This window comes from Sciurus carolinensis, chromosome 1, assembly GCF_902686445.1.
Source record: "Sciurus carolinensis chromosome 1, mSciCar1.2, whole genome shotgun sequence".
Lineage (NCBI taxonomy): Eukaryota > Metazoa > Chordata > Mammalia > Rodentia > Sciuridae > Sciurus > Sciurus carolinensis.
In genome coordinates, this window is record NC_062213.1 from 154,102,392 (window position 1) to 154,126,943 (window position 24,552).

The window sequence follows — 24,552 nt, forward strand, 5'->3', positions numbered from 1 at the left end:
TTAAATGTAGAAAGGAATTTCAAATGCCACTTTCAGCTTTATGACAAAGCATATCTATGAATATGGTGTTTTGTGAATGATCTTTTAAAGAAAATAAAGTCTGACATTAAAAAAAAGAGAGAGGGCTGGGGTTATGACTCAGTGGTAGAGCACTTGCCTAGCATGTGTGAGGCACTGGGCTGGATCCTCAGCACCACATAAAAATAAATAAAATAAAGGTCTATAAACAACTAAAAAAAATTTAAAAAAAGAGACAGTAAAAATTCACCCCATAGAATGTGAGAAAATACTTGCAAATCACATATCATAACGGCAAGTATCTAGAATATACGAAGGCTCTTACAACATAATAATAAAAAAGATAAATATACCAGTTTCAAAAAGGTAAAGAATCTGAAGAGACAGTTCTCCAAAGAATATGTAAAAAGGACCAATAAGTATGTGAAAAGATGTTCCACATCATTACCCATTAGGGAAGTGAAAATCCAAACCACAATGAGATACTAGTTCACACTACTAGGATGGCTATAATCAAAAAGACAGACTATAACAAGTGTTGGTAGGGATGTGAAGAAGTTGGAACCCTCATAAATGTCAATGGGACTGTTAAATGGTGCAGCCTTTGGGAAAAATAGTTGGCCAGTTCCCCAAAATGTTAAACTCATAGTTTAATATTATCTCATGAGCCAGCAATTCCATTCTCCATACGGAACCAAGAAAATTGAACACATAGACCCACACAAAACCTGTAAGCAAATATTCATCACAGTATTATTCATGATAGAACTAAAGTGCAAATACTCAAATTTCCAAAATGTAGTTTACTCATGCAATAGAATACTATTCAACTTCAAGAAAGAATGCAATATTGATTCAGGCTACACCATGCATGCATCTTAAAAACATTATGGTAAGTGAAAGAAGTCAGCCATAGAAAACCACACATTGTATGCTTCTATTTATGTGAAATGTGCAGAATAGCTAAATATATGAGAAAAAAATTACATTAGTGGTTGCCGAGGGCTGGGGATGAAGGGAATGAAAAGTGACTGCTAATGGGTATAGATTTCTTTTGGGGATGATAAAAATGTTCTAAAATTAGAGAGTTATGATTGTTGCAAAACTGTGACTACACTAAAAACTATTGAAGAGTACTCTTTAGATGGGTGAATTAAATGGTATATAAATTATATCTCAATAAAGCTGTTATTCTGTTTTTAAGATTTTTTTTTGTTTGTATAGGGAGATAATGTAGGAAAAAAGAACAAGATGTTAAAAATCAGGAGGCTCACTTTTCAAAGTTTGAGGTAGCAAAATAGGGAGTGTAATATTTCTATTTTTATCTTTGAAGTTCTAACTTTAGCAAGAGCCCAGACCTTCAATGTTATACTTAGCATTTTATCCTCAGACAGAGGATTTGCCCTCTTCTTCACATGAACCACCTTTATTTGTTTTGCTTTCAAAATGCATTATATATTAAGAGTACACTAAAAAAACTTATTTATTTTTAAGTGACACCTGTCTCCAATATCCCCAAAGTGTTAGAAAATAATAATTTTATTTTGCTACATATGCAGCAATATAAGGATGAAAGACTTTTCCCTTTAATATGTCCCTTGAGAGTATAATAGTTGGGTGCCCAGCCGGCAAGATCAAACTGCCTAGACTTTTTTAGTCACAGTGAATTTGGGAGAGGAATTTAACCTCAGTTGCTCCATCTGGTAGAAGAAAGACAGAGGTAGTAGTACTATTTAATTCATAACTGTTATTCTGAGTATTAAAGGAATAAGGTATATAAACACAGTACAGTATCTAGAACACAACTTATAACAGTTTTTAGTTATTACTTACAGTAACAATAACAGAGGATTGATATTATTAAGAAATGGGTGAACATGAGATTGCAATGTGGCCTAGAATTGAATATTGCATCTTAAAGCAAGTGAGGGCTGGAAGTATATATAATATTATGTTTCTAAGTTTTGCTAACATTGGGCAACTGCATTGTATATTTAGTCAAGGTATTTGGATAATTTTCAGCATGTATTGCTAGAATACTCTTTAGAGAAGCTTGCTAAAGATAAGACTGTGAAGTTGCACAAGTATTTTTCAAAGAACATGATGTGGTTCAAGCACTCCTACAGAGCTGATATTTTAGGTCATATTTTTAATTGGTGTTATAACAAATTTACCATCTTACAAATCATGCTTTTAATTTGAATAAGAGTCTTCCGGAAGTCTCTCTTCCTCCTTCCTTGAGGATCATTCCACCAATATTTTCCTAGTAACAGTGGTAGGAAGTTTTAAGTATTTTTAAAGACTACAGATATGTACATGTATTTTGGTGCTGGAGACAAAACCCAGGGACTCATTCACATTAGGTAAGGACTCCACCACTGACCTACAGCTCCAGTCCTAAAGACTATTTTTGTTTCTTAGGGTAAAGGAAACATTAGGGGCTGGAGCTGTAGCTTAGTGGCAGAGCGCTTGCCTAGCACTGGGTTTGATCCTTAGCACCACATAAAAATAAACAAATAAAGTAAAGGCATTCTGTCCATTTACAACTACAAAAAAAATTTTAAAAAAAGAAACATTAGTGAAAATAGTTATAAAATAATAGCTCAATATAATTGATTATAAGATGTGAAAGGGGCTGGGGATATAGCTCAGTTGATATAGTGCTTGCCTTGCAAGCACAAGGCCCTGGGTTCAAATCCCCAGCACCACAAAAAAAAAAAAAAAAAAAAAAGAAGATGTGAAAGACTTATCAACCTTCATTTGTACTTTAAAATAGGCTTACAACTTTTCTGAACTAATCTAAACTCCAGAAGACAAGGGGAGAAGGAAGTTAAAAGTTCTTACAAGGTTCTCCCTTTTTCCCCAAATGTTTACTCATAACATTTTAAAGTTATCTTAATAGGTAAATTTTCTGAGGTGCATAAGTGAACTTCATAAATTCATGGCTAGTCAATTCGCCTTGGGCGTTGCTTATTTTCAACTATTCTTACTATAATAATGCTTGTTGATCATGAAGATCTGTCTGGGGAACCAGTGATCTGTAATGGAGGGAAAAAATGACTATGGACAGGTTCTTCCCACTGCCCAAACTGTGGAAGAGATGGGTAAGATACTCAACCTTTTAGGGCTTCATTTTTCTTGCTTATTTAATGGGAATAATACACCTTTCTCATAGAGTTGATATGAGGATTAAATGAGATCACACATGTAAAGTACACTAAGAACATGGTAAAATATCAAGTTTAGCTATTAATATTGTTATGGCAGTGGCCAGAAAGAGTAAGAAGAGGTGCTCAGCAGATACCTCAAAGCTGCTGATGTAGCCCAATTAGGTGGCGCACATCTGTAACCTCAGCAGCTCAGGAAGCTGAGGTAAGCGGATTGCAAGTTCAAAGCCAATCTCAGCAATTTAGTAAGGTCCTAAGCAAGACCCTGTCTCAAAAAAATAAAAAGGGCTGAGGATGTGTCTCAGTGGTTAAGCACCCCTGGGTTCAATCCCTGGTAATCCCCTCTTCCCCCCCCCCCCCCAAATTGAAGCTGCTGAGGTGTGGAGGGCTTTCCAAACTGTACTTGAACTATTTTCAAAGCTTGGGAAGAACATGGATAAGAGCTCCAAATCTCTTGTCTTGGTTAGAGTTGAAAAAGCCAGAGCCTTGGAAGGGAGGGTGGGATGGGGGTGAATATGGGAGGAAATGAGGCAAAAGGGAAATAAACAACTTTGAAAAATTGGGGAGGACAGAGAGACAAGAAAAATAGGGAACTTGCTGCTATATATACGCAATGTGACTGTCTTCTACTTAAGGAATTGATTTTAAATCTCAGTAATTGATAATAGTATTCACCCATGCTTAAATCTTAACATGCAACAATGCTTAAATCTTATTAGATGCTGGAAATTCAGTAACTGTCTAACTTCTATCAGGGAAAAGACTGGATTGAAGGGTTGATGCCAACACTCTCAGTGGAGTCAGAAGATCGTTAATACCTGGCACCAGCACATATAGAAGTGTGAACTTGGTAAGTCATTTCACCTCTGAAATGGTTTCATCACCTGTGAAAAGGAGGTAACTACTTACCTAACAAGACGTTGAGATTCAAAACACTTGTTCACTTGAGAGATGCATTTTCTATTGCATTTTGTGTTGATAGAAAAAGGTTTAAAAATTACCACATATTTAAACACTTACAGTGTTATCAAATATGCTTGAATAAGCCTTAACACTGTAATGCTTTAGTGGGATTTAATATTTTCAACTATTACCAATACCAATTAGTTTTAAACATTTTTTTAGATGTTGATAGACCTCTATTTCATTCACTTATTTGTATGTGGTATTGAGAATCGAACCCAGTGCCTCACACATGCTAGGCAAGAGCTCTACCACTGAGCCACAACCCCAGCTCCAATTCATTAACTGAATTTCTTATTTTCCTCCCCTCACACAAACACCCAAGATGCTCTGAAATATATCGAGCACAATTTACGAATACGACGGCCACCTATAAGCTTTGACTTGCAGGATACTAAAGGACAATTAATTGGAATGATTCTAGGAGGGTTTCTACACATTTTTTTGGAGGCTTGCCCAGTTCCAGTGGTGCACTGACAGGGCTTAACAGATCTTAAGCAGCGGTCGCAATGCCTGGGAAAGGCGCGCAACACTCCCATGTGATATTTCCACTTGTCTTTTCGGTTATTTCTGCACCCGAGTTCATGTCCCCGTGAGAGGAAGCGCAACATTTCGCCTCACATTAAACAGAAGAGCCTGGATTCGTTATGGAGGGAGAGAACTCCAGCACCTGAGTAGCTAGGGACTCGCGGCAGATCGGGCGCAGCCTCAGGGAAGCCGGTGCAGCACCCCCTCCCCCCGGAAGTTTGAGAGTCTCAGTAGTAAGGTCTGGGAGTCACCTTGACCCTCCCCGCAAAGGTGGAGAAAGTTAGCCCTGAGTCGGAGGCAGGGTGAGTGAAACCAAAGACCGAGCACTTTCGTGAACGAAATGTGCCGTCACGTTTTCCTGCTCTCAGGATAACCAAAGACCTAGCGAGTTTAAGAGTGACAAGAGCAGGTGGCAGGACTCCGCCCACCACCAATCTTCCCCCCTCCTGCTCGCACGCTTCACTCGCGCCGTGAGATCCCGCCTCTCAGGCGCGCGCGAAGAGCTGTCGCGCTGTGCTCGCTGGGAATTGTAGTCCGTGAGCAGGTAGCCGCCTCAAAAGAAACGACTCCGGCCTACATGCCCCATAGTGCCTTGCGGCGCCGGCCGCTCCCGGATGCGTGCCTGGCGCCGGAAGAGAAGACGGCCCCCCTCTCTCGGCCCGGCCATCTTGTGGGAAGAGCTGAAGCAGGCGCTCTTGGCTCGGCGCGGCCCGCTGCAATCCGTGGAGGAACGCGCCGCCGAGCCACCATCATGCCTGGGCACCTACAGGAAGGCTTCGGCTGCGTGGTCACCAACCGATTCGACCAGTTATTTGACGACGAATCGGACCCCTTCGAGGTGCTGAAGGCAGCAGAGAACAAGAAAAAAGAAGCCGGCGGGGGCGGCGTTGGGGGACCTGGGGCCAAGAGCGCAGCTCAGGCCGCGGCCCAGACCAACTCCAACGCGGCAGGCAAACAGCTGCGTAAAGAGTCCCAGAAAGACCGTAAGAACCCGCTGCCCCCCAACGTTGGCGTGGCTGACAAGAAAGAGGAGACGCAGCCGCCCGTGGCTCTTAAGAAAGAAGGTAAAGCCGGGGTAGGAGGTGGGGAGACCCGGGTGGAGGAAAGGAGCGAGGGGACTGCCACTTGCTCCTGGACCTCCGACGGTCTGCGGGAGACTTTGCCGCCGGTTTCTCCACATTTTTCCCATACGACAAAAGCCAGGTCCTGCGAAGGTGCTGAGCGTGTTAGTCCCAAGTTCATGCCGCCGCCTGCAAGGTTCGCAGGAGCCACCCGCTTCCCGCCTCAGACTCGGAGCGGGGAGCGTGCGAGCTCGGGGTGCAGCTGGGCTGACGCCTTCCCGCCGGATTCCTTGGCGGGCGAGCGCATGGGGCAAGTGCGGGGCAGCCAGTCGCTTTTAGCAGCTTCTTGTAGTTGCTGAGAAGCTTGGGATCCACAACTGCTTCCTGGTCAGAACTCTTCCTCAGCGTGCTCCTGTGAGTGCTGGTCTGCTTTTGGATCATACCCTGCCATCTTGTCCCATGATGGCGCGGGGTACCCCAGTAGAAAGCTGGGGGCTCGTAGTGTCCACTTAAGCCGCTTCTGTGCTCAAGGCTACTGGATTTGTGTAGTAAGGTGCTGTTTGGGATGCCACCTGTGCTTTATTGTTTCCCCTTTCTGCTTTAACTCTTACAATCTTATTATAACTTGGCTGTAATGAATTACATTATTGGAAAGAGGAATTTGGCTACAATCGATGAAGCAGAATGCTGAATGAAGACTGGTTATTTCAGGAAATTCTGAGGCTCGCCCTCGTTTCACGATCCAGTCTCCCAGCTCTGCACTCATTTCAAGTGGTCTGGCTTGGTCTGGGCCTCGTGGGTGAAATGAGTGCAGAGGCTGTCAAACCTTCCCGCAGCACATCTCTTTGGAGTGCAGCTTTTCCTCAACACGTGCGTGGAGCATGGTCAGGATTTTGCAGGCAGTTAGTCGTTCCAGGGCACTGAGTTTCACAAGGTTGTGATTTTTGTATTCTTTCTCCTTACTGGTTTGTTGTGAATGAAAAAGCAAAACAATTGGGGATAAGAAAAAGCGTGCTTCATCAGTAGCAAGTAGGTTGTAGGAAGTACGCTCTGAATCTTTAAAATTTCCTTTACAGTGTTGAAAGTTGAAATTACTCCTTGCTGCCACGTGCTCCTGAAAGGAGTTGTTTCTATTTAGTTTGTGTTAGGTATAGGTTTAGAATTTTTTTAAAGACCTTTTGTGAGGATTGGAGTGAAAAATCTAGGATCTATGAGGTGAATAAAAGGTAAGAATTCCTGTGTTAAAATTACAGATTGGAGAGGAAAAGGCATAGTTGTAGTATTAGAAAGCATGTATACATCTGAGGCCAAGAATGTATTCAGCCAATTAAGCTTTAGGGCAATCTATCACAGTTGAATAAAGCATTTAATTCTTGTGTTAAGGAACTCTGGCTTTTGTGATTATTTACACTATGTTGGTCTTGATCACACTAATTCAAAGAAATTACATGAAAAAATCGAGTTTAAACATAAATTTAAGGTGCATCAGATGGATGTGTTCATTTTAAATGTTCAAAGTATGAAACATGATTTAAATATTTAAGTAGTTTGGGCCATGAAGGACATCTATGAAACGAGCTCTAAATTGGAAACTAGGATTGTACGTTATAATCGTAGTTTGTAAATTTATAATGAGGATTAAGTTTGTTATTCAGTAAGTCATTTTTTCCTTGGGAAAACTATTCCATATTAACTGTAAACATTTTCCTTAGTATTTCAGAGCATGTGCAGTCTTAACCTGAAGTTGAATAAAACACAAGCTTATAAATGTAGGGAAAATGTTGAATGACAGGTACTGGTTTTCAGAACCTTTCACCTGGCAGTGTTCTTTTATTGAGAATAGACCTGTAAACGAAGTCCCTACTCTTATTACCCCGATCCTGTGTTGTGTGCCTTTGATCACAAGTCCTGATACAGTTCTAGACGTACTTTATAGAGCTGTTTAATGTTTATCTTATATGAATTTTGTAGTTTGTCTTTTGTGCATTTGAAGAACTTGAGAATTGACAAGGTAGAATGTCACTGAATGTAATCTAGGTTTTAGGTGTATGGAAGTGTGTGTGTATAATAAAAAGCCTGGAATCAAGTGCAATTAATTTATGAGTATAAAGTACATCAAAAGAAGCTTGCATTTAAAAAAAATCATTTCGTTAGGTGAGTTTATTTTTGTGTTGCTGGGTATCAAACCCAGGGTTTTGTGTGCCAGGCAATCTCTCTACCACTGAGCCATACTAAGTAAGTTTTTTAGATTTTTGTAGGCCTAATGCTGAATATTGGGTGGGGAAGCAAGCCATTGTTCATTTGGGTGTGTTTGGCTTGGATATCATTATAAGGACTAGTTCCATAGCTCCACCCCAATCATTATACTTCTGATGAAATTTATTTAAATACCTTGGTGTAAGGCTATATTTGTGGTTTGTCCTGAGAGTTGCAGAAATTGAATCTTTTAAGTTTTATTAAAAGAGGTGGATATTTATAGTTTTGTTCTAGTTACAGGCATGTGAGCAGTTGGATGTGTAGTGATGGTATTTTACTTTCTTAGAAAGAATCAGCGTGAAGTAACTTAAGATCTTGTAAAATCAGTTTCTCCGCTTATTTTTTATACTTTGTCAGAACTGACTTGGGAATTACAGCATACCTGAAATTTTAGTCATGTATTTAACCATCAATTTGTTTATTCCTAAGACCACCAGACACTAACAGGAAAACAGTAATAATGGGAAAGATCAGTGAATCTTTCAGCTATCGTTTAGTGCTGTAAGTTTCCTCTGTGTGTGCGCGTGCTTGGGCACTGATCCTAAGGCCTTGTACATGCTAACACATGCTCTATCATCCAGCTACACCCCTGTATCTTATATGTTGCTTAAAGGGAGTTCTTTTGTATTTTTTTTTACCTGATTCTTTGGAAAAAGATACTTTTAAGGACAAACCTGAAAAGAGATCATTCATAGAAGTAAATAACTGAACTATTTCCTAATGGTTAAGACCAGTAACTAAAAGGCTAGTTGCAGGGTATAGGAGTGTATATAGGGGTGTGTGCACATGTGTACTTTGTATTTTATACATTTGAAGTAGATGGTACTTTTCTCTGATTAAGTAGCTGCTTTAAGCTGTATGGATGTTCTTTAGGAGTCCAAATTTTGTTTCTTTTCCTTTCAGATTTGTACTTTCATAGAATTATGTCTTTTTATTCTTGGATATTTTCTTCCAGATTATGTAGAATAACATGGTGAGACCTTATCTTTTTTTGAGGGGCCATATCTAGTCAGTGTGTTGATTCACTTGGTTAAAGTCAAAATGAATTGCTTGCCCAAAGTCTATTTTAAGTAAGTTTGTTTATATTTTGTGGTGCTTCATTTCAAACATTGGGCACTTTGCACATTCTGTGCAAGTACCCCACCACTGAGCTGTACTCTTAACCCTAACATTTTTATTGCGAGACTGTGACATTTTGAAGAGGAGTAATGGCTGCCCAAATGACTTCCAAGTCAGTTATAGAGAATGCTTGCTGGAGGGGGGTGGGGGTGACAAATTAGATTTAAGTATAAAATAAGTAGGAATTTTCCTAAGTACTTTGTTACACATTAGTGATGCCCAATTGTTTTTTAATGACTTTGGCCTAAATTTTGTATTTGCAAAAATAATTTGCTTCTGCTGGTTATGTGTCCTTTTAGGAATAAGACGTGTTGGAAGAAGACCTGATCAACAACTTCAGGGTGAAGGAAAAATAATTGATAGAAGACCAGAAAGGCGACCACCTCGTGAAAGAAGATTTGAAAAGCCACTTGAAGAAAAGGGTGAAGGAGGCGAATTTTCAGTTGATAGGTAAGATTTTAAAAGGAAGTCTGTTCACATTTTGTTGGCTTATGGTTACATCTTAACATGAAGCTATAAATTGGGCATAACTGCCAGATAGCAGTGTGACGGATTACTTCTGTCAGTTTTTCAGAGAAACATCTTGAATTGTGCACTTTGTTATACTTAGACCTTTGGATAACATTTGAAACTTAGATCTTTTGTAATGAAACACTTCAGTTGAGTGATGGTTAACTTCTCCCCCCCCCAGATGTTGTTAAAAGGACAATACCAGTAACTGTTGATTAATTGCTTATAGTAAAATAAATTACTTGATATGTAGGTTAGATGTATATATTTTAAGTTATTGGTGAATAGCAGTTTCAGTACAGTGAATAACAGTGGAAATGTATATGCATTGGTAGTGATGTTTACAGAATGCCAAAATAATTTTCTTGGTTGAAGAAGGTTTTCCCACTTCACTGGGAAGAAATAGACTTCATGTATTTATTTAGACTTAAATTTTTTAAAGCATGTATTTAGTTGTTGGGTTATGAGCCAGTAAGTATGTTCTGTATTTCTGAGCCTTTCTCTTATATTCTGTTATCTTGAAGCCTCAAAGTTATACTTTTTAAAATTTGTATTGTAGACCGATTATTGACCGACCCATCCGAGGCCGTGGTGGTCTTGGAAGGGGTCGAGGAGGCCGAGGACGTGGAATGGGTCGAGGAGATGGATTTGATTCTCGTGGCAAACGTGAATTTGATAGGCATAGTGGAAGTGATAGATCGTAAGTCTTATATTGGTTGTTATTTTATTTTTTTATTTTAATGCGTTAATTTAATAAAAAATAAAATTTGAATTTCTAAAACTAAAGAGTATTATGTTAACTCAGTTTTGTTAGTTCTTTTTCACATTACAGTGGCCTGAAGCATGAGGATAAACGTGGAGGTAGCGGATCTCACAACTGGGGAACTGTCAAAGATGAATTAACGTTGGTATTCTGATTTTTTAAAATAATTTCAATAAAATTGATCCTTTACTAGATGCAAGTTTAAAACAACTTTACTAGAGATTCACCGACCATACATGTATTAAATTTTATTCCTGAGACAAGAATGTATGCTTTATTCTCAAATCTATTATTAGTGTCTTATAGGATGAATTTGGGTTGTACTATATTGAATGACCAATTTTTCTATACCTAAGTGTGTTACTAATTTTTTTGTATGACTATATAGCTTTTCATTGGGGTTACTTGGATGTTCTAATTTCTTTGTGATTTAATAAGTCCTATTTTAGCTATTGTACTTTAATCTTAAGAATATTGATAAGCCAATAAAACTTGGCTTTAAAAGTATGTGAACTAACTTAACCAGTAGTTTATTTTGTTTCCTCTTAGAGGTCTAGGGAATTTTAGTAGGAAAACTTAATGTGAAAATTTTTATCATTTTGTATGCAGAATCCTTCAACTACATGTAAATGGACCTAGATGCTTTTCTTTTTCTTTCTTTCCTTAGAGAGTCCCCCAAATACATTCAGAAACAAATATCTTATAATTGCAGTGACTTGGATCAATCAAATGTGACTGAGGAAACACCTGAAGGTGAAGAACATCCAGTGGCAGACACTGAAAATAAGTAAGTGGTTTTGTATGAGGTCGTACTGCTATCGAACATTGAGATCAGTCTGAGTTTTAACCAATAAGATAACTCAGATTTAATACTGTAATTTAACGGTTCTTTGATAAAATTTTTTGTTGTCCTCTCATCCTCAAATAATATTTAAAGCAGTGCTTTACACCTAAATGTAAATTAGGCACTAATGTTTTGAAAATGGAATATCTTTAATGTTATTTCCATTTAATTAGTCAAATACCATTATTGTACACATTAAAAACTTAAGGAATATATATACTTCAGTGAAACCTACTAATCCTAACCTAAAAAATGATTTATTGTAACCTGAGAATGGGGAGAAAAAGGAATTGTGCTGTGCATCTCTAATTACCTAATTTGATAGAAATGTTTTAGTTCTTATTCTAAGTAATAGCTGTCCTGTAACACTGAGTGAGAATTACAAGCTAAAGTTGGGGACTTGTAAACATTAGGCTAAATTGTTGGGATAACAGGTACTCATAGTACTTAACTAGCCTGAAGTAATTTTTGACATTTTACAGTTGTGCAGTTTGAAATTAATACAAACTAGAATATATGTTTTTTTAGAATTAATTCCATTGCAGATTTTTTTCCCATTAACATAGAATTTTGGAACATACTCATTGTCATATTGACAACTATAAGAGGAACACAAAGATGAGATGTTTCTAGTTCACTAGCCTTCCCTGCCACCTGCCCCACCCAAATCTTATGTTGATTTTCTGAGTTTAGGCTAAAGACTTGGTTTTAAAGTTTTTGTTTTTTCAAGGGTGAAAGTTGTTTAAAAGATTAAAGTTAACCTGATAGAAATAATTTACTTCTGTGGTGGCGCACGTCTGTAATCACTGCAGCTCTGTAATCACCACAGCTCCAGAGGCTGAGGCAGGAGGATTGTGAGTTCAAAGCCAGCCTCAGCAACTTAGTGAGACCCTGAGTTCAATCCCCAGTAAAAAAAGAAAAGAAATAATTCACCTCCCTAAAAGTTTCTATCAACCCAAGCAGAAGTTAATATGCTAGTCATTTGTTAACAGTAAATTGTGATTTAAAGTCTTGGATTATAGATTAAGTCAGTGGTTTTTTTTTTTTTTTTTTTGTAATTTCTAAAAATTTTTACTTGATATGTAATTTTATGTATTTATGGAATTCTGTGGTATTTTAGTACATTTATACAATGTATGGTGATTTGATAAGGATAATTAGTATTTATTGCTTGAGATATTTATCATTTCTTTGCATTGGGAAGATTTCAAAATTCTTTCTAGTAGCTGTTTTGAAATACAGTTGTTAACTAGTTACATAATGGTGCTATTGAACATTAAAAGTTATTCCTCTCATCCCACTGTGTCCCTGTAGCTTCCACATATAAGTGAAAACATGGAGTATGTCTTTTTGTACCTTATATATAACAATCCAGTTTCATCTGTGTAACTGCAAAAATCTGATTTCATTCTTTTGTGACTGAATAATCCAGTGTGTTTTACATACCACATTTACTATTCTTTTATCCATCAGTGGACACATAGTTTGATTCTGTATTTTGACTCTTGAATACAGTGCTGCAATAAACATGGGGTTAAAGTGTCTCTAACTTACTGATTCTATATTCCTTTGGATACATACCAAGTAGTGGGACTGCTGGACCTGTTTTTGTTTTCTAGATTATATCTTTTGGGAGGAACTTCCCCACTGCTTTCTATTAAAAGTTGTACTAATTTAAATTCCCACTAACCATTTGTGGGTTCCCTTTTCTCTGTATCCTCATCAGCATTTGCTAATTTTTATCTTGATAATGGCTCTTCTAACTACGGTGAGTTCTTGCGCGTTTCATTGTGCTTTTGATTTTCGTTTTGCTGATGATTAATGATGATGGGCATTTTTTCATAACTTTTTGGCTATTTGTGTATCTTGAGAAATATCTATTCTTATCATTTGCCCTTGTTTTCAATTAGATGATTTGTTATTTTGATATTGAATTGATAATCATGCACTGCATTCTTTCTAATCCTTTGTTAGGTGAATAGTTGCAGTGTTGCAAATATTTTCTTCCATTCTGTAGGTTGTTCTCTTCGTTCTGATTGTTTTCGTTAGTGTAATAAAATTCCATTTGCCAATTTTTTGTTTTTGTTGCCTGTGCTTTTGGGATCATATCTGAAAAAGCTTTGTCTATGCCAGTTCCCTGAAGTATTTCTTCCATTTAAGTCTTTGATCCATTTTGAATTGGTTTTTGAGATTGGGATCTAGTTTCATTTTCCCTCATAGGAAGACTCAGTTCTTCCAGCACTATTCATTGAAGTGATTGTCCTTTCTCCAGTTTATATTCTTGGTATCTGTCAAAAATCAGTTGGCTATAAACATATGGATTCAGTTTTTTTAGTTCTTTGCTCTGTTCCATGGGCCATGTGTCTTTTTATGTAGGTCAGTGGTTCTGTGTTCAGAGACAACATACAAATCAATCAGGGAAAGGATGCTGTTTCTACATTTTTCCTTTTTCCAGGAAGAATTGCTCTTCTATGAACCACTGTTCATGATAGGGAGCTTTGTATTTCCTGGGCCTGTTGGCAAAAGGCAAAGTTATTTACTATTGAAGGAAGTAGGTAAAATGCATGATGTCAGGAAGTAATGTTTTACACTTGGAGCAATATAAATTTATTTAAAACTATGCAGAATCACAATTTTGTGTGTAACAATGAAATTATAATTTGTAAGTTAAATGAACTCAATGTAACATTAAGTACTTTATAATACTCAACACAGCAGTTCCTTTAAAGAAAGCCTATGTTTGAATCACTTTGATCTGCAAAAGATTGTAATTAGTTACCAGAAGGAAATAATGCGTTGATAGGGTATTGGAGACAAATCCTTAGCTCAGGACCCAGGAATAAAATCAGTGATAATTGGTGTAAAGAAAATAATGATCACATCAGAGCAGTCTCTACTGTTACTCTAATTTAAAATAAATATTTTTTGGTACCAGGGATTGAACCCAGGGGCACTTAACCACTGAGCCATATCACCAGCCCTATTTTCTATTTTATTTAGAGATAGGGTCTCAATGAGTTGCTCAGGGCTTCACTAAGTTACTGAGTTTGATTTTGAACTCACGATCCTCCTGTCACAGCCTCTTGAGCTGCTGGGATTGTAGACATGTGCCATTGTGCCTGGTTTAAGACTGTTTTTAGATCCTTGGTTTTTTATGTGTAAGCTGACAAAATTGAACTCTGTGCCCAGGTCCCATCAATTAGATGTAAACTTCTAGGAATTTGTCTAACAGCAAAGAGTTGCATCAGGAGAGAGATTTGAGTGCTAAGGCAAACTAAATCACTTGCTATCTTTGGAAAGAAGCTAGGTTCCCAAAATAGCAAATGATTTGTTTGTTGACAATTTGAAATTGAGATTAGACTAAAATAATGGATTCCTAGGCCTGTGCTTTGTTTTTGAAAAAATTGGAAAAACTATAATATAGTTACAACCTGAGAATTACATTTGGAAATAACTTATTGAAGAGTTTTATGAACAGTTTGATTACTGGGGAAACTTTAGTCTTTTTCTGTTCCATATACAAGTTGGTTTGAAAAGTTGGAATAGATTTTAGGATTTGTAGAAATGTTTTTTGTTTTACTTTGCTTTACTCAGGGCAAGTTGCTGAAATAAAGAAGGAGGAACATTTAAATGTATGAAGATAAATTGTGTATTCCTCAGTAATTTATACTTTCTCTGATTGACAAACACTGAATTCTTGGTCTCTTGTCATGTTATATGTTAGCCATTTGGTTACACAGAAAAACTAATACCCTCGTCCTTGGATATGACAATTTTTCTCTAAAAGATTATTAACCAGTCAGCATTAATTGCCTTATAATATGTTTGAGGTATTTTAGTATAAATTATACCACTTGTCTACCAGGTATAAAATTTAAACATCTTTTCACAGGGAAAACGAAGTTGAAGAAGTTAAGGAAGAGGGTCCAAAAGAGATGACTTTGGATGAATGGAAGGCCATTCAAAATAAAGACCGAGCAAAAGTAGAATTTAACATCCGAAAACCAAATGAAGGTGCTGATGGGCAATGGAAGAAGGGATTTGTTCTTCATAAATCAAAGAGTGAAGAGGTAAAATTGAAATTTGTGGTATTTGAAAATTCAGATGTGATTTAAACTATGTTTATAGTTCTCACTTTAAATTTCATATAGGTAATATTGTTTGTAAAAACTTTACGTAGGATCATTTGGGACAGATAACTTTCTCCAAAAGGTGTGCCATGTGTTGCAAGAAACTTAGTCCTTTGATTAATCCACATAATTTTATTTAATATGGTACTTTAAAAAAAAAAAAACTGTTAGTCAGTGGCTTATCATATAACTTAGAGGGTTTGTTGTTTGTTTGTTTGTTTGTTTTTAATGGTGCTGGGGATTAAACCCAGGGCCCTTGCAAGCACTCTACTAACTGAGCTATATCCCCAACCCCTTAGTGTTTTTTAAAACGATACTTTTTTAAAACTTACAGTTTTATTAGTTTGAAATGTTGGCATCATATGGTTTAACCTAAAAGGAGCTTCATTTAGTATTTGCTTTTGGGGGAGGTACTGGAGATCAGACCCAGGGGCATTTTACCTTTGAACTGTATCTGCATCATTTGTGTGCATATGTATTGAGCTAGGGTTTTGTTAAAGATGATAAGACTGGCCTTGAATTTGACAATCTTGCCACCCTCAAGTAGCTGGGATTATAGGCATGTACCGATTGACTGGCTAATATTCATATTCTAAGATTGTCTGTTTATACCATATGCAATGGTAAGAATTCTCAGTAAATGTTATTGAGGCATGATCTCTTATGAAGATCAAATGATTAATTGATAAGTTTCCTTTACTTGGGAAACATGGAAACCAATGAAAATATTTGAGAAAGTCACATTGGTAGCTTTTTATTTGGTAGCTTCCATTAAGCCTTGGGGCATGTTCTTACAGGAATTGTCCCAGTGCTACGTTCTGTTAAGGTTTGTGTAAGTATGGGATCTTGGCCAAAATACTACATTATTTCTTCTGAATTCTGTTCTCTATTAACTTTCTTTAACCTTTTGACATTTGTGCTTTTTGTGTCATAAATCTGACTGTACCAGAAATCCATAGTAAGCTTGAAGTGTTATGAAGGCATCAGCAACCCATAATACAAAAAATTGAAAAAGATTTTATTTATTTTTAGCGCTGGGGATTGAACCCAGGGCCTGGCACAGGCTAAAAACACAACCTAACCAGAGTCCCTTTACCCACCAAGTCCTCAGTAAGATCATTACTAAACATAATAGTTTACTGAATATAAAAATGGCAATGAGACAAGCTTGGGAAACATGAATATTGAGGTTAAAGATACAAGCGTTTTCTAAGTTTAGAGAAGAGATGGTATTTAACATTTACTCCAAAATGAATAAGCGAAGACATTGTAAGTCTTATAGAAAAAATATTTTGCTGCATTACAACACCTTTTGTTTTTTTAAAATCTCGCATATAAAATTGTTAGTGCTTCTGAGTAGAACAACATAAAGATTCCTGATTCACGAACCGTGTACATTCTTGTTAAGGAGAGTGAGTGTTCATTTGAACCAATTACTGAATTGCCTAAAAAGATTTGTTTAAGACAACTATTTGTAGTGGTTTTAGGATCCCAACTGGTCTTTTCCCCATACAACTCTAATTGTAATTTTAGGAAATTTCATTAATATCCTAAAGGTTATGCATATTATGGACATTAAGCTAGGTCTTCTGATTTTAAATATTTTACACTGAGCTTTTCAGAAATAACTAGAGTAGTACCTCCTTACCTGTGCTTTACTTCTAGAAATACACAATCAGATGTAAATTGCATGTCTTTCTGAATAGTGTAATGGACTCTCACGCTTTTCAACTCTTGTTTCAGGGATGTAAATCATCCCTTTGTCCAATGTATCCACGGTGTATACACTACTTGCTAGTCATTCAGTATCCTGTGTATAGGAAAAAACAGTATTTGTAGGATACGGTACCGTTGGTTGTTTTGGGCAACCCCTACCTGGTCTTGGGATGTATCCCCTGTGGATTGGGGGACTACCGTATTGTACAAGGTAAGTAAGATTAGAAATTTCTAAAAATTACAAAATGTGGAATTGGTAATGAATAACTTTGAAATTAGGACATATATATTATGAAGTCACTCTTAGGTGTTTGTGTCCTTCAAATTGTGCCTTTGTGATATGGATACTTATTTTAAATCAGACCCTGTGGCATATATGGCTTTACTATTTTGAATATTTAGGCCTTCAAGAGTATTTTATACTACTTTTATGTATCTTTATGACAAATATGAGATGGGGGGAAACATGACTATACAAATGGAGAGCTGAGTTACTGTGTTATCAGTGGAACTAAGGGGTGCTATTCCTTATTGTTATTCTCTAAATGCTCTAGAAAACTGCTAGATTTTTTTTTTACTATTCTAGTAGTTGCCTTAAAAGGTTAGAGATGTCCCTTGAACATCCATACTTTTTCTACTATAGTAAGACCCACCAGTTATTTGCTTCTGTGCTCTAGAAACTTCAGAAAACCCAGCTAATGAATTGATACCATTGATTTTGAAATAGCAAACACTTAAAAGTATTTGACTTTAATTTGATAGTGTTTTTATGGATTTACATTTGTTTATCCAAATACTTCTACTGCCTTTAAATTGGATTGGCATGGCATTTGAGTATCAATGATAAAAAGCGTGGATGCAAACCAAAACTTGGTGCTTTTGAAGCATGATTATTGACAGTTAAATGATATTCTAAGTTGGTTAGAAAGAACTTCTCTTTGGAAAAAGGTATTTTGTATTTGGGGAGGAAATACTATGTAAATAGTGTAAGTAAAGTTCTAGCTAGATTAAAACCCATTCATTGCAAACATACAAGAAATGAGGCAGTAATCGTTACTAAGATTAAGAAAGTTCCTTTGGTACCTTTAAGATGAGGGGTTTTTTTTTTTGCGTAGCATTTCAAGGTTCCTCTCTTGTATAAAGTTTGTAGTACTTCACTTGAGTTTGTAACTCTTCACTTACATGGAAGAGCAGTACAGGTTAAGTACCTCTTAACCAAAATGCTTGACTGGAAGTTTTAAAAAATTTTTTATTTTGGAATATTTGTATAGTCTTTTGATTGAGTATCCCCAACTTGAAAATCTGAGACTTTCAGAGCATCATGTTTGTATTCAAAAAGTTCTGGATTTCAGATTAGGAATGCTCAACCTATATTCTGTGTGAATTGAAAAGCCTGAGAATTCTATCCATGTCTTTGCCCCAGTTGTAGTTTTGTAAGTGTATAAAGTGTAGATATAGGCAAATCAGCATTATCGCTGGTAGAAACCTTATGTGACATCTATTTGAAGATACTTGTTAGTGATTTACTTTTGGAATCTTACTCCAAGGGAGATTACACCGCTAAAGGTTACCAATCAGTTGAGGATCACCTATAATCTAGAGAAATTTGAGATAAAATGAAGGGAATTCTTACTACAAAATCACCTGTCACTGTGTGCAAAACTAACAAACCCGAGATGGTTGTATCGTTCACACAAAGTACAGGTTGTATAGTTAGCATTTTCAGGAGAAAGCACATTACTCAAAATTTCCAACATTACTTTCTTACGCATTACCCAGTGACCTTCACTTTAACATTTATTAGGCTCATGCTGAAGATTCGGTTATGGACCATCATTTCCGGAAGCCAGCAAATGATATAACGTCTCAGTTGGAGATCAATTTTGGAGATCTAGGCCGCCCAGGACGTGGTGGCAGGGGAGGACGAGGTGGACGTGGGCGTGGTGGACGCCCAAACCGTGGCAGCAGGACTGACAAGGTAATCTGAAGCCTTTTTCCCTTTCAAATAAATCACTGACTGGATCCTTTGGGGAATACAAGAAGTAGAAGTAGAAAAAGAAGTAGACTTGCCTTCAAGAATCAACATTTCAAATTATATTTTTGCTTAAAGTACTTATGTGACTTTTTGAATAGTGCTGCCAGTAGATTTAAATTAACCACACTGTATTGAGTTCTTACTAAGTGCTGGTCATGGTATTATTTGAGGCTTTTTTTATACTTCATTTAATTCTTGTTACTGTGGTGACATCCTTATGGAGGAAATTGAGGTACAGGGAATCAAGGTTAATTCTTGGCATTTGCTGAGGTCTACTTGAAATTTCAGTTTGTTTTCTTTAGTAATTCTTCACTGATTTTTAGATCTCACTCAGTAACTAATACCACATTTGTTTCCATTGTGTAGTTTTTTTGTATGACATGATTGTAAGATCTTTTCTCTGTTTTTGATTTCTTAGTAAACTCTTAATGTGAGAACTGGGATATATTTTTGATCTTTTGTAATCTCTTCAGTGCCATGCACAAAACAAGTTCTTAATAATTTGTAGATGCTCAGGTAATTAGATCTGCCTGATGCAGAAGTATTAGAGAGGTAACCTTTGAAACACCTTTTGCCTAATGGTTGTAAGTAACCTTCCTGAATTCTTAGCACGTGCTTTTTAAAAAAAAATTGTATTGAGGTTTTTTTTTTTTTTTTTTTTTTCCCCCAGTGCTGGGGATCACCCAGGGCTTTGTGCTTGCAAGGCAAGCATTCTACCAACTGAGCTATCTCCCCCAGCCCTGTATTGAGTCTTGATTGAATCTGTCAGTGCTTAATTATTTTGATGATAAGTTATCAGTGATAATCTTTTGAAGTTAAGACTAATATTTTATATGGGGCCCTATTGAATGTATTGTTTTTACTTTTGTTATTTGTACTTTAGGCTGTAAATAGCAGTTGGGCCACACCCCTTCCATAATTGGTAAATCTGCTGCCTTTTTTGTGGGGGGGGTCACCCGCCCCCAAAAAAATGTCTTGCTAAGTTGCTAAGGTCGGCCTCAACACGCAATTTCCTGAGATACTGGGATTAGAGGGGTGCACGGTGGTTCGTAGCAGCTAATTGGTTTTTTGACCAGCTTTCACATTGATGCCTTTCTTACTTTAGCAAGTGTTTGGAAAAGTACAAGAATACTAAACAACAAAGTAAAAAAAATGTGCATATCCCATGTAAATCTATTTGTGATATATTAGAAAACTAAAATAATCCATGCTATTGCTAGGGATGTTTGGGAGTGGTACTGGGGATTGAACTCAGGGACACTCAAACACTGAGCCACATCCCCAGTCCTTTTTTGTATTTTATTTATAGAGATAGGGTCTCAGTGAGGTGCTTTGAACTTGAGATCTTCCTGCCTCAGCCTCCCAAGCTTTACTAGGGAATTTTTATTTCAAACTTGAAATATAGATGTGAACAGTTTAACGGTTTAAAACTTTAACTTCATATGTGTTTTTTGATTAAGGATTTAGATGTTCCCCCAGTTACAAACTGGTTTTAAATATTAGACATAATATTGGTTTAATACCTGCTTTGTGTTGCACACATGGTCAGATTTTTATAGGTTTAGATAGAAATTAATGATGAGGCTCACTGTTTTAGTCAGCTGCTTCATTGCTGGAACTAAAAGATCTAACCAGAACAATTGTAGAGGAGGAATGGTTTATTTAGGGGCTCACGGTTTCAGAGGTCTCAAAGGTCTCAATTCATAGACTGCGGGCTCCATTCCTCTGGACTCTAGCTGAGACATCATGGTGAAAGAGTGGCAGAGGGAAACAGCTCACATGGCAATCAGGAAGCAGAAAGAGAGACTCCACTCTCCATATGTTTCCCAAAGTCACACCTCAATTCCCACCTCCTCCAGCCACACCCTACCACTTCAATTACCACTCAGTTAATCTCTTATCAGGGATTAAATCACAACCCAATCATTTCTCCTCTAACCTTGCATTGTCTCACACGTGAGCTTTTAGGGGATACCTCACATCTAAACCATACACTTACTGTAAATATTTGTAGAGTTATATGATTTTGCTTTTTAAGTAAAAGCTTTGGTACATTTTACCTAATATTTTAAAGTTTAAGGGGTTTTTTTTAGAGTTCTGTATCTAAATGTTGGCATTGGTAGTGGGTTTATAAATTTTGAGAATTACTAATCTTGGTTTATTTCTTTTTCAGTCAAGTGCTTCTGCCCCTGATGTGGATGACCCAGAGGCATTCCCAGCTCTGGCTTAACTGGATGCCATAAGACAACCCTGGTTCCTTTGTGGACCCTCCTGTTCAAAGCTTTTGCATGCTTAAGGATCCCAAACAACTAAGAAATTTAAAAAAAAAAAAAAAAAAAAAAAAAAAAAAAGACTGTCATTCATACCATTCACACCTAAAGACTGAATTTTATCTGTTTTGAAAATGAACTTCTCTCGCTACACAGAAGTAACAAATATGGTAGTCAGTTTTGTATTTAGAAATGTATTGGTAGCAGGGATGTTTTCATAATTTTCAGAGATTATGCATTCTTCATGAATACTTTTGTATTGCTGCTTGCAAATATGCATTTCCAAACTTGAAATATAGGTGTGAACAGTGTGTACCAGTTTAAAGCTTTCACTTCATTTGTGTTTTTTAATTAAGGATTTAGATGTTCCCCCAATTACAAACTGGTTTTAAATATTGGACATAATATTGGTTTTAATACCTGCTTTGCATTTTCACACATGGTCTGCTGGGACATGTAAACTTTGATTTGTCAAATTTTATGCTGTGTGGAATACTAACTACTTTATGTATTTTAACTTAGTTTTAATATTTTCATTTTTGGGGAAAAGTCGTTTTTCACTTCTCATGATAGCTGTTATATATGCTAAATCTTTATATACAGAAATATCAGTACTTGAACAAATTCAAAGCACATTGGTTTATTAACCCTTGCTTCCTGCATGGTTCATTAGGTTCAAATTATACCTAATACATAATTTCAACTATATTTACTTTCAAAATATGTGACTTTCCCATTTTAAAAGCCAAACTAGACAACTTATTTGTGGAAGTTGTTTGAGCTACTTAACTGTTGATAAACACATCCTGTCAAATGTTATGGGTATGGGATTTCCACCTCCTTCAACAAGGTGGATGGAATAAGTTAATTTGGCTACCAGGTAACATTTAGACTTCTGTAAAATAAGTGTCTGGCACTTGCTATGATTTGTGTGATATGTCCCCAAATGAGAATGTTACATCTGTAATCAACAACCCTTTTAACCTTTCTTGTTCTGAAGAAACCAAAGGGCACTGGTTAGTATCATAAGATGGGAGAGTCTTTTCAGTTTTTGAAATTTGGAAAGCAGACAGCTTTACTTTATAAGATTGGAACAGCAGCACCATCCATAAAATATAAACCAAAAATCTGAACTGTTAATGAATTTCCTACATTGTTATATTTGGTCTTAAGTCAATAGATGAATATTTGTTCCAGAGAAGGTGATAAGTATCTTTTCCCTCTTCATTAGAAAATTAGGTAATTAATGGATTCCTTGAATGGGAGCATCACCACTTATTAAAACACATGGATAGAATGATCAATAAACAGGTTTTGTAGGATTTTTTTATTCTGCCACATTTATTGATTAAACAGGGAAGGAATTTTGTTTAAAGTTTTAAAACTTCTGTCATTTGATTGTCAGTTATTTTCTACCTCTGGTAATGTCCAGCTTTTAAAATATTGGAGATCTTAAATTCAACATGTCTGCTATTTAGTTGATTGGTTTTCACGTATACTTCTAAAAGAAAGATTGTATAGTATAAAAGTTATTCATTTGGATTAGATGTATCAATCTACCTACTAGTCTTGACATCTTAGTAAGAGGTAATTGTTTTTTTAGTGATGGATAAACTTGTGCTGGTGTTTTGGATCTTATGATGCTGAGCATGTTCTGCACTGGTGCTAATGTCTAATATAATTTTATATTTTCAAAAAAACCTGCTACCCAGAGGCAAGTATTAATTTAGTCCATATGGATTATCGACCCCTTTTGAAATTGCAACATACACACTCATTAAGTCAGTGTGTTTTTAGACTTTCAAAGATGTAACTCATTCTGAACATGTTTATAATCTTGATTTCCAGCAACATTATAGAAAACATCTGTTGTTCAGAAACACTTATGTTCCATTTCCTATCAGCCATTGTCACTAGAGAACACACAGCAATATCTGGTATGTTGCAAGCTTTCAAGATAGCCTAAACTTGAAAAAGTTGATCCATTAGTTGTATCTGATGGATGTGAATTTGCCTCCTAGTTCACTTTGTGTCAATAGCTAAAACTGTGAACCTAACTTTCTCTTATTGGTGGGTAATAACTGAAAATAAAGATTTATTTTCATGCTCACTTCTTAGAAGTTATAAAAGCAATCAAATAGGAGCCCTGTTATTGTCATGTGTTTCCTGGTTTCTGACCTCTTCATACCCTCAAGATAATGCTCATTTAATTTTTAAAATATGTTTAGATTTTATATGAGTTTTTTATTTGATAAACTTATTTGGGAGAGATACCTATCTTAATGACAAAGTTGGGAAAGTTTAAGTTCAGGTAAAATGAATTTCAAGGGCTTATGTGACAATTTTCCTTGCTCTTAGCAAATCAGGTTTTCATTGAAAATTGTAATGCCAGTTTTTAATGGCTAACTAGGTATAGTACTCTAGAGAGCAAATCCCTTAATGGATATAGATTCCTAAAATAGTATGACTGGTGTTTTGGTGAATTTTTACCGTGATGCTTTTAAATGGAAATATTACCACAACTGAAATTTTTAAGACATTTACAACTTGTATTGAAATGATTGGGGATATGGTTTACTAGCTGAATACTGTTTTGAGACTTGAGTTATTTAAGCTCTTACAATATGTCACCAGGTAATATACATCTAGTACCTTTACTCTATTTTTTAAAAATGGAAGTAAGACACATCATCTCCAGGGGTTGTAAATATATTTGGGGCTTATTTTTGGTATGGGTTTGGGGGGAGAATCTTAAGTATTCATTGTTATTTTTCTAATCGCTAGAGATTGCACTGAAATAGAAAAGTATTAATAGGTAGTTGCATACAAAGCCTAAATACTGTGTATTGAATTTTTAAAATGTCTTTAAGAGAGCACTAGCAGGTGGAAGAAACCAACAGGTATTACAGTTTAAAAGGAGAAATGTGAAGTTGCTAGATCCTGGCGTAGACTCAAAGGTAAGACTATGCAGATATATTAAAGGACATCTATCTCAGCCTTCAACTGATATAGTAAATTCTGATGTATACAGTTCAGTTTTAAGAAAGTGCTTAGAAAATAGATTCTAATTGAAACGTTTGTAATTATACTGAGATTAATGCACAAGTGGTTGTTAAGCCAGTCTGAATGCCAGACCCAAGTTAACTGAGAGCCCGGAAACTTGATTACTATT

General features: G+C 36.3%; 1 protein-coding gene across 4 annotated transcripts; it reads left to right on the top strand.

Moving 5' to 3' along the window:
- The first annotated feature begins 5,321 nt into the window (after positions 1–5,321).
- Serbp1 (SERPINE1 mRNA binding protein 1) lies at positions 5,322–23,490 on the top strand. Of its 4 annotated transcripts, none has more exons than XM_047548000.1 (8): positions 5,322–5,740; positions 9,412–9,562; positions 10,182–10,322; positions 10,437–10,526; positions 11,053–11,172; positions 15,122–15,299; positions 18,880–19,053; positions 21,284–23,490. In XM_047548000.1, the coding sequence occupies exons 1-8, from the start codon at positions 5,428–5,430 to the stop codon at positions 21,338–21,340; spliced, it is 1,224 nt and encodes a 407-aa protein (XP_047403956.1). In that variant the 5' UTR covers positions 5,322–5,427; the 3' UTR covers positions 21,341–23,490. The 4 variants fall into 4 exon arrangements, with proteins under 4 accessions (XP_047403956.1, XP_047403973.1, XP_047403965.1 ...); XM_047548017.1 differs by having other exon boundaries at positions 11,098–11,172; XM_047548009.1 differs by having other exon boundaries at positions 10,455–10,526.
- Positions 23,491–24,552: the final 1,062 nt, after the last annotated feature.

Bases quoted from the DNA above. Each gene is read 5' to 3' on its own strand.
- Serbp1 (XM_047548000.1), top strand. From the start codon at position 5,428: ATGCCTGGGCACCTACAGGAAGGCTTCGGCTGCGTGGTCACCAACCGA. The intron at 9,563-10,181 runs GTAAGATTTTAA...TTTGTATTGTAG, and splicing joins GGCGAATTTTCAGTTGATAG to ACCGATTATTGACCGACCCA. The intron at 10,527-11,052 runs GTTGGTATTCTG...TTCTTTCCTTAG, and splicing joins ACTGTCAAAGATGAATTAAC to AGAGTCCCCCAAATACATTC.